The sequence below is a fragment of the Dermacentor silvarum genome, chromosome 5 (genome assembly GCF_013339745.2).
Source record: "Dermacentor silvarum isolate Dsil-2018 chromosome 5, BIME_Dsil_1.4, whole genome shotgun sequence".
NCBI classification, from domain to species: domain Eukaryota; kingdom Metazoa; phylum Arthropoda; class Arachnida; order Ixodida; family Ixodidae; genus Dermacentor; species Dermacentor silvarum.
This window is the reverse complement of record NC_051158.1, coordinates 99,116,711-99,127,054: the sequence shown is the minus strand read 5'-3', so window position 1 is coordinate 99,127,054 and position 10,344 is coordinate 99,116,711. Positions and strand designations below refer to the sequence as shown.

The 10,344-nt window shown below is 44.6% G+C and overlaps 1 protein-coding gene across 1 annotated transcript in view; it reads right to left on the bottom strand.

Moving 5' to 3' along the window:
- Positions 1 to 2,280: 2,280 nt before the first annotated feature.
- The window catches only part of LOC119454268 (TBC1 domain family member 9), a 30,552-nt gene continuing 22,488 nt past the window's right edge, over positions 2,281 to 10,344 (bottom strand). The window contains exons 8-11 of the mRNA XM_037716242.2: positions 7,947 to 8,057; positions 5,604 to 5,714; positions 2,829 to 2,964; positions 2,281 to 2,465 (exon numbers count right to left, since the gene is read on the bottom strand). Of these exons, the coding sequence (XP_037572170.1) occupies positions 2,281 to 2,465; positions 2,829 to 2,964; positions 5,604 to 5,714; positions 7,947 to 8,057 (543 nt within the window). The remainder of the gene's footprint in view (positions 2,466 to 2,828; positions 2,965 to 5,603; positions 5,715 to 7,946; positions 8,058 to 10,344) is intronic.

The following is a 10,344-nucleotide window of genomic DNA, read 5'->3' as shown; positions in this document are numbered from 1 at the left end:
ACAACCTAGACGACGTGGATGCTCGCCACGACTCCATGGGCCTGCCACAAAAAAAAAAAAAAAAGTCCACTGCTTCAGACACTGGAAGGATGCAGTGTTACTTTGACCTGTTCCATAATTCACAGCTTCTAACCTGCATGCTTTAAATTCATAAAAGCCACGGACGCGACACCAAGATCAGGAGGGAGGGCATATTACGCATTCCTTTTTCAATGTTTGCCTGAGAACCCACTTTTTATCGTATACACATGCATTTATTAGCCATGATTTGCCTAGATGCAGCATACAAGCAGCAACAAACTTAGAATGGCACAAATTGACAATCAACAAAGTTTTTTTCAATCCCAGTGACTCTTTCAGCGACTATGCTATGCAGATTTCGCCAGCTTGATGAGCTTCTCTGATTAACTAGCTCCAAGCGAGTACCATCTGGTGTCATTTCATCACCAGAAGACTTCCAACAAAGGTGAGACTGACAAGCACAACGTTCTTGAGAACACATTTTTCCAAAAACTTGATGCAACCACTCATAAAATTGTAACCTGTGCTCAAATTTGTTAACCTTTATGGAAATTCAGGAGAGTTGGCAGGTATGCATATCATGCTTTCATTGAAACTCTTTTGTCATAACAGTGCCCTCGAAATCCTTTGTCCCTCGAAGGGGACAACGGACAGAGGACTTGCCACTGTATCATGCTAAGCTACCCTTGGTGTTTACCATTGTAAGTTGCACACCTCGGCATTTCACAAAAGTTCTTAAACAATTATTACATGCAGTTCAGCAGAAATTAAGAGACAATGCTTTCACAACACATTACTTCCTTAATCCGGTTTCATTCTCGACAAGGATTCGTTCAGTTACAATACTTTTTTTTTTTTTTTTCGGAGGTGTCTGGCAGTTTTCTTTCTTGCTTGTACTGTGCTCTCAGGTGGATGCATACATTTGCTTTGGAAACTTTATCCTGTTGGTTGATCCTCACGGAATTCATTTGCTAAAACAAAACACACGGCACTCAGTGTATGTCAACGTGGTTAGTGCTCACAGAGTTCTGACGGGGGTAGAGATAACAAAGGCTTCCTGCCTCAAGCACTTCGCCTTTGAACACAGCCTAGTGCAGGCCAAGGCACACCTGCATCATTGTTTATTGGTTTGCGGCAAGTTTTGAACCGCACCTCCCAAACCGAGACAAGCACTTACACAGGAGGACATGACAACCCTTTCCCTTGAGTCTTTGCGTTGCTCCTTCTAGTGTCATCACCCTTCCATTGTGGTTCCGTTTGTGTTGTTTAAAGATACAAACTCTGCTGAAAGGAGCATCTGTTGCAACGTCGTCTGCTAGATGAAATGGTGAAAAAATAAACGGAAGGAAGTAGTTGGAGGACCACCCACGACAGAAAACATGCATGCAAGGCTGGACGGAGAATTAACAGGAATGAATGTGTTTGTTTAGTGGCGCAAGAGCAAGTATGGCCAAAGAGCGCCAGGCCAGTGTGAACGAGTGATGAATTACGAGAGGTGCATATTTTGTGGCTGTAAAGGGACCTAAAGAAACGGTCACTGTAAAGTATGTAAATCTATAGGTAATAAGATAATATCAATGGCTAATGAGGTGTATTATGGACACGAAAGATACACTGCAAATGAATGATGATCACAACTGATGAGCACACCGCCTAAACAAAGCCCTTGATACGCAAGGGCCTGAGGCATGTACTACATCAAACTACTATCACAGCGGCATCCTCTGGAGAGAGCCGTACTATGAATTTCTTGAGCTAATAACACGTAATTAAAAAGGCAATCGGCTTACGTGTTTAATCTCAATTTTTCTGAAAGCCTTGTCTGTCCTACAATAGAGCCTGCTTCACAGCCACAAAGGCTGCTGCTTCACCACTACCTTTCCAATACCCTCACGTTACCTTTTGCCCCTGGGTTCTTAATTGCACCTAAATCTAAGTACACGGGTGGTTTTCGCATTTCGCCCCCATCGAATGCGGCCCGCCGTGGCCGGGATTCAATCCCGCGCCTCGTGCTCAGCAGCCCACACCATAGCCACTGAGCACCATGTCCAAATTTCCGGAGTCCCCACTACGGCGTGCCTCATAATCAGCACTGGTTTTGGCACGTAAAACCCAAAAATTTAATTTAATTTTTAACCTTTATGCCACCTTCCTCATGGATCTCACAAACAGGAGTACTATATTTACTTGATTATAACTTGCATTTTTTTTCCCCAAAAGTTCACTAATGGCGAATTTGGCAAATCACACTAATATGCATTAGGGCGCCCTGATGCACCATTTCATCCAACTATCATTGCCCCAGGGTGCCACTGCCCACTGGTACGATTTGACAAATTTACCATAAAATATGACATGTGTGCTAGAGTTGAGTGCGAAACCAAAACTGTAGTAGACGGTGTCGAAATTGTAGCCCCCAATCTTGAGAGCCGTGCTTTGCTGTACTGCGGGTGCCAGAAGTTTGTCATCATTAAGCACTACCTACAGCAGTGTCCAAATCGCAAGTCCAGCAACCTCAGAGTTCAAAAAAAATTTTTTTTTTCAAGTGAAAACAAATCGACATTTCTCTCTCTCACCATGGAAATCTGGTGAGGAAACAAGAAAAGGATATCAAATTTCTGCATTTTTTTTTTTTGAGTATATGAAAATCTGGCTGGGCCAGATGTCGTCCACAGTTTGAGGGCATGCGAGAATAGAGTAGATACAGTAATTTAAGATCCCTGGAACACACGTCTTTGTCCTGCAGCTCACTGATGAGAACGACAATGACTATGCAACCCACCACCTGGTCCCATTTTCGGACTCACCCATGGCACCCAGGAAGCTGGGAACTGGTCCATATCCAGGTGGAACAGCTGCTCGCCATAGGGGGCGCCAGTGTCGACGTTGGGCGGAGCCACGCCTGGCGGTCCCGTACCCCCTGTGCTGGCTCAGTTGCTGCTCCTGCAGGATCACAAGGCCAGTTTACATGAGGTGCACTGATACCAGACAGCCTATCCATGGCGGCTGGGATTTCATGTAGTTAATTGTCATGAGTAAAGGGACAACACTCAGAAGAAGAATGACGATGACGAAGAGCACGCAGTGTTCCAAGCAGCACGAGTACTCGAAGCGCGTGATCCAAGACATGATCGAGCGAAAAACAACGATGAGCTGGCATTATTGCGTGGCTCTGGGCCAAGAAGGTAGTGGCACCAGCATCACCACTGGTGACAGGAGCCGTGGAGGTTCGGGGCCAAGAAGTCCGTGACGCTGGCAGTCCAGGGTGTGGCCGTCGACCTCGGCGACGGTCGAGTGAGGCTCCTTGGACCCGCTGGCAGCCTCTCACGGAAGTTTCCGGGCACTCCAGTAGGGATCCCCTTCTGAGGCAGACCAGCATGCAAGATAGTCCCCGGGGCGCCCGTCGGCACCTTGAGCAAGGCGCCGGACGAAAGCAGCGGCCGAACCGTTAATAGGCCTAACCCGCCGGGCCTCTCTGCCACGTCATCGACAATGACCGGGACACGGGCGTCTACCAAGGTGACGCCACCTTCAGGATCGTAGGGAGTAGCGAGAGAGGTTAGAGTTATCAGACTGTTAGGAGTGTGGGGGTTAAGACTGGCTAGAAGGACAGCTTAACTGGTTTGATAGTTTTGTATACTGTTTAGAGCCGCTGGTACGTGTTGCACTTATTTCTTAAGGTTATTATTGTCGGTTTTGTTTTTCTGGGGACTCTTTCGTTTCGCTTGCTCTCAAAATCATGCGTGCCGTGCCATCATACGTGCCTCCTTCCATCTCCTAAACATCAGTGCCCCCGAGATCTGTGACATTAATGCATGTCAAGTGGTTCTGCCAACATAACATCGTAGGTGTGGATGACAGCAAGAAAGTAGCCTGAACAACAGTATTCTCGCTCACCTTTTCTGTTGTCCCATGTAACGTTACGATGGTGAACCCAATTAGCCTGCCCATTGTAAAGTGAATATACTGACAAAGAACAATAATAAATAATTGCGGCAGAACCCATCTCATAATGGATGTTGACGTTATTGCAATTAGTGTTGAAGTATGTGGCGACACACCGTATTGCCACTGCAGAGACGTGTCATGTATGAGGCATTTATGCGACTGGGCTCTTCTAGGACGCTTCCCTCTAGATGCATTGTGCCATCCAGTGGCACAGTGCATTCACTGACGATTACGATACTCCCTAATGCGAATTTGAGCGAGCGCAGCTCTATACGTGTTTTAATTTCACAATATATTCGCTAGCGTGAAAATCTGTCTCGTATGGCATGTAGCCCACGGAGTGAAGTGTGGCGCGACTGCCTCACTAATCAGGAGATTGCGAGAGGCAGCATGCGGGTGACGCGTGGGCACGATTCACAGCAGCCCCTGCAGACAGACCTCTGTTCCTGCAGCGCTTTGTTTCTATATGCCTTATTCAGGACGCGCTCACCACATGCCTTATTGTTGGCGTCATTGGTGAACAGGCGACATGCAATACTCTGACGCCGTCTCACAGCCATCGCCGCTGCAGAGCCCGTCTTGCGCGGCCTCAGCAAGCTGCTGTGAGCTCAGCAGCTCACTGCAGCTCGTCGTGGCACCTTGCGGCGGCTGCGGTATCTACGTTACATAGCAGACGCAGCTATATGCAACTATGTGCGCTTGCGCTCATGTGCTCCAGTCTGGCCTTGCAACGTGCTGCAGACCGGCTTTGTCATGTACCAGCCTGACTAACGAATAGTAGCCACATCCAGATTATGCATTTAGAAGCTTCTGTGAATACCTTGATACCAAGCGATGTCTACCAAGGCATCTAACCAGGATCTTCCAGGAACGAGGCACAGTAGGCTGCACATGGTTTGAGGCTAGTTGAGTGTTCAAAACTAACCGAAATTAGCGTGACCCGATGGCTATGGCACCGACAAGCAGTGTGGCAAACATTTTATTCCTGCGTGGGCGGGCACGGCCGAGCGTAAGCAGCGGTATTTCGGCTTCCTCTAGAAGTACGGCATTTTTGTCTACATTCGAAACGCAGATTTTCGCTTACTTCAGCCTATTTAGTAAACTGCACCAACAAATATACACTGTAACAGCAGAAAGAAGCACACTGATTAAACAACCTTTTTTGATTGATGTCAGCTATTGGCCAATGGCAGCGCCTTATGGGAATCTGCCTGCTGACGTCAAGGGGGCAGCCACAAGCAGCCCCGAAAGGGTGAGGAGATGGCCTCTGTTGAAAAGAGTGTGTGAGAAAAAGGTGGCTTCACGCTACGCTTGTGAGCCCCCATGCACCGCACGAGTGCAAAATTTGTCTGAGAATGTGTTTTCTCACCAAACCCTAGTGGTGGTTCAGGACCCCTTTAAGAGGCCATGACTCCTGAATGTTTTGGAAACGCCTGCTAGAGCAAAAGCTGCTCTAGAGCAGCGTGGCGTGATTTCAGCCATTGTTTTTCGCTCTAGGTGTAATTTAGCACAGCAATTTCAGTGATGGTGCAATTGGCACAACTGCCCAACCTCTGTGAATTCGTCCTCTGGTTTGGTGGCTCTTTATGCTTTATGTTGAAAAACACGTCAACGTGCTTCAGCTGTGAACGCACCCTGATGAGTGCCACCAGATCGCTGAGCTCATCCTGCGTCAGGAGTGCCGAGATGCGGGGGTCCAGGCTCAGGCTCCTCAGCACGTTCTTCACACTGGCGTCTTGCAGACCCTGCAAAGGACATTGTGCATGACAGTGTTGTCATTACTTCTAGCAAAGATTCCGCTAGAATGTGATTCAAAACCCGCTAATACTCCAGTGAATTTACTAAGAATCGGCTATGAAGTTTGATTGATTGATTGATAGGGTTAAATCTTCAAATGTGATACACAAACTATTAGAGATGACAGAGTGAAGGGCTCCATATTAATTTTGATAAGCTGGGGCTCTCTAAAGTGCTCGTAAATCTATGTAACAAACGTTTTTGCAGTCTGCCTTCGTTAGTATGTGGCCACTGTGGCTGGCAATTGAGTCCACAAACTTGTGTACAGCAACAGAACGCTCCAGCCACATAGCCACAATCACAGAATGAGAAATTTTAATGAGAAAAGTGAGGTGTAGTAAGCAAACACTTTTAAAGCCTTCAAGCATCAACTGTACGGCCCAGCTAACTGACTACATATTGAAAACTGCTCCATGTTTAAAATACAGGGTGCGATGGAAGAGCCGGACGCACAATAATTTGACTGCGATGTATCATGTATCATGTATCATGTATATGTATCAAAGACAGGCACTGTGGGCCACTTTTGTCATTCTGCTAAAGTGAAAATTCCCCTGAAGAAAAAGGAGGAAAAAAAGAAAAAGAGAAATCAAACTCCACTAGAATTCTCCAGATGTCCCTTGCTAAAAATTACAAAAATACTTGCCATCTGCTACAAAACAGTCAAAAACTACACCACATATAATGGCAAATCTATTATAAAGGCAACACTCTGTCGAACATCTACAGGTGGTATGAAAGCTTATGAAAGGGTGAGATCTGTGAAGAAGTTTGAATTCTGAGCGATTCTTGACTGTAGCCAGTACACTTCAAAACGCTAGGTTGTTCGCATATACTAGTATGGGCTGGAAATATGAATACCAGGTGCAGAAATATTTAGCTTTTTTTCATATCCCATGGTCTGTAAGCTTTTGCCACCGACTGTACATTCCTTTCTCTGTACAAAGCAGATTAACCTGCGATTGGGACGCCAAAGATCCAACTGTTTGATTCCACACGATTCAAATGTAACAGCGTGACTTTGGATGAGGACACAAACTGAAGAGCCAACGAAGACAAGCACTGCAGTTGGGGAGTATATCGGGTGTTCTTACCTGCACCAAAATTTTAAAAGTCACCTGTGGCAGAAAGCACAATTCTCACCCTTGAACTAAATTACTCGATGAGGAGGACACAACTTCCATCAGTATCAAATGCGGAATCAACTAATCAAAAAATTTCACTAATTAAGTTTCTTACTGGTAATTAATTGTAGCTAGTGAACTTGCAAGGCAAATGAATTTTGAACAAATTTGGGGGATGGCACCGGGTTTGAGATATACTCTGTCATAGTTGCGGTAAAAATGCACTGTTGCTCCACTTCTTTAAGAAATCAAGGTTTTATCCATTGAAGCACAAAAAGTAACTGGAACGCCAATGCATTTCGTCACACACTTTGAAAATAATTATCTGGAAACTGGTGTCCACCTGCAATTTCCTTCAAAGTGGATACCTGTTGTAAACTCACCGGCTACAATTCGTAAATTTCAGTATGTTCGGGAAAGTAATTTGTAAGTGAATTAATTACCAAATCTGCCAATTAGTTGATTACGTATTTCAATTACTCGTAGAAGTAATGTCTGCCTCATCGACTACTTCACTTAAGGGTTAGCACTGCTATCTGCCACAGATGATTAAAAAAAATTTGGTGCAGCTTAAAAAAAAAAGAAGAAAAAAAAAAGAAAACACCTGATATAGATGGTTTAGAGTGCGCGATACCTGCAGTGAGTCCGCAGGCACAAGAAACTTCCGGTAACGTGCCTTATCAATCTACTACACCAAAACAAAAAGATTGTTTTTAAGTTGTTTCAATGTACAGAAAGTCGCCTTTTGTATTTTCAAATAAAAGAAAGGTGCATAACACTTCAGGACCAACACTTGTTATTTTCTACACAATCTACTGCAAACGTGGTTAGTAAAATTGTGATTATGTACAGGAGAAAAGCGTTGAAAACCTGCAGGCTTCACTTTTAGCACACGCCTTCTACTTGCATTGGCTTTTTTTGCCCACTAAATTTGGCTGGCTACGTCAGTGGGCAAAATCGGAAGCCGTCCACGGCCTATGTTTGTAACCACGAAAGATGATCTCGAGAAAATGTAAAACATGCCTGCGTGAAGCGACAGCTAATGTACAGACTCACCTGGACAACACTGAGCCTGTGCTTGAGGCGAAGCTTCTCTATCATGCTCGATGTGAGGAAGCCGTACTTGCTGTACGAGTCGTAGACTAGAGTCGAAATATCCACGGTTGCCTGCGAGACACCAGAAAGGAGAGACTATAACATTAAAGGGACAATCAAGAGAAATATAATTCGCACTTAATCAGTAGGTTACCATTCTACAATATGAAAAAAAAAAAAGCCACTCTTACTGTGAGAGGAAGCTTGGCAAGCTGGCCAAGACACAAAAGCGAAAGATGAGCGGAAACACCACCTCTTAGGTTCTGCCACTAGCTCATCATAATGTCATGGATTTTGATGGTGTCTGCTAGGGCATAGTTAATGTTCTATCAGTTAATATGGATGAGACTCTATTCTAAAGAAGTCAAACACTGAATTTAGCATGCTTAGAAAAATTTTCACATTGACACAAGAAGCCAAAATATGGGAAAATACTTGGCAGTCTATGACATCACCCTGATGTCCAAGCGCTGGTGTTCTGGGACGAAATTTTAGAAATAAATGCTTAAACCTCATTTTATGTCCTATTAATCAACCTGTTTCTGAAAAAATTAACGAAAAGAAAGCTTTGTGACAGCACTTTACTAACCTCAGCAGAGGTGGTGCTCCTGTTTAGTGTTCTCTTTAATCACGAGCAGTGGTAATGGGGCTGCAACTAAGTGCCGTAGAAGACATCATTACAGTTTACTTCCCGGCATCAGGAAATCCGCATCGCCAATTAATTTGACCCAGTCTGGAAGTCTTAATATTTTATTACGCAAAGACTTCAAACATAGCACAGATGAATCTCAATATAACAAACACACACACGAATCTCAATATAACAAACACACACACGAATCTCAATATAACAAACACACACACAGCAATTTATTAGATATAACAAAGTGAATCTAAAATGTTTATTGCCTATATCAGCGTGAAACAAATGTATGCCTATAATGAATAGTGAACAGTATAACGAAAGTATTTTTGCGTTGGATACGACTTTGTTATGATGAAGTTGGACTCTCTGTCGAACATAGAATAATTTGCACCGGAGGCAAGCGTCAATTGGCAGATTTCGAGTAATGCACATCCCACTTCCTGTCCAAGCTGTGCAGCATGTGTCACCGATACTGAAAGCATGCCTCCTGACATACGCACATTGAAGTAAAAAAATTAAAAATCGGTGGACTTTGGTGACTCCTTTGGCGCTGAACTCTTTTACTGATACGGCAGCAGGCTCTCACAATGGACACCGTTGTCTTTTAAAAAAGAACAACCTTACGATGCGCACAATGTTGTCTTTATATGCTACGATATTGCCTTCCACATATAACAGCAGTACCTATACAAAGAATGGCTGTTCCATGTTGGTAACATACCAGCCCAACTTGAAAGGTGTTAACTTGTACCGTTCCCATTCGAAATACAGTAGAACCTCATTTGAATTAATGAAGGTATCAGTCAGATGAAATACATGTGCAGTAAAGTTGAACATTTCATCTGAGCCCTTGGAATTATACTTCTAATCATGGGCTCATGCAGAGTATATACAAGTATAAATAACTCAAGCACACCTTTGTAGAAAATGTCTGGTTTGAATAAATATAAGAAAATAAAGAGTGAAGGACAAAAAAACGAGGAATGATAATTGTCTTATACATGTACATACATTCTAAAACTGAAATTCGTTGATAGGGTCCCGTTTGTACCATAAAAATGACCCAATACATTTATGCTTCTTTTTACCGGTTACTATGATCCCAGGAAACATGATCTTTTGACACCAGCATTCAGCACACTCGAACCTCGTTATAACGAAACAATGGATATAACAAAGTAAATGAAATTTCGCTTGAAGTCCCTATAGAGATCCATGTATTTAAAACCTTATTCTAACGAAATGAAATTGTCCTGCCAATGGATATAACGAACTAGATGCGCTTCCTAAACGAAAAAATACTCGACCGTTGCGCGCCGAGTACATCACTTTTCGCAGGGTTCGGCACTTGCTCGCCGCTGCTGTTAAAACTCCCATGTCGAATACATCGACGAGCAACACTGGTCTTTCTCGCCACCACGCGCACCTGTGCACAAGCAGCAGCTCGCTGTTGCACTTCTCCACTGACCTCTCTCTTGTGCATGCCTGGCTGTGCGAGCCGCGCCACGCTGTGCGGCGACACACGGCGATGCAAAAGATTAGTGCATTCACTTCTCTCTTTCACTATGGCGCACCACGCAGACAGCCGCAGCTGGGCCTGGCCTCAGAGATCTCCCCGGCGCAATCTCAGGGCCACGCCAGGCCGCGCATTCGCTTCTCCCTCTCCCGGCATGGCTTCCGAGATTGCATTGGCGTCAGTGCAATCTCGGAGGC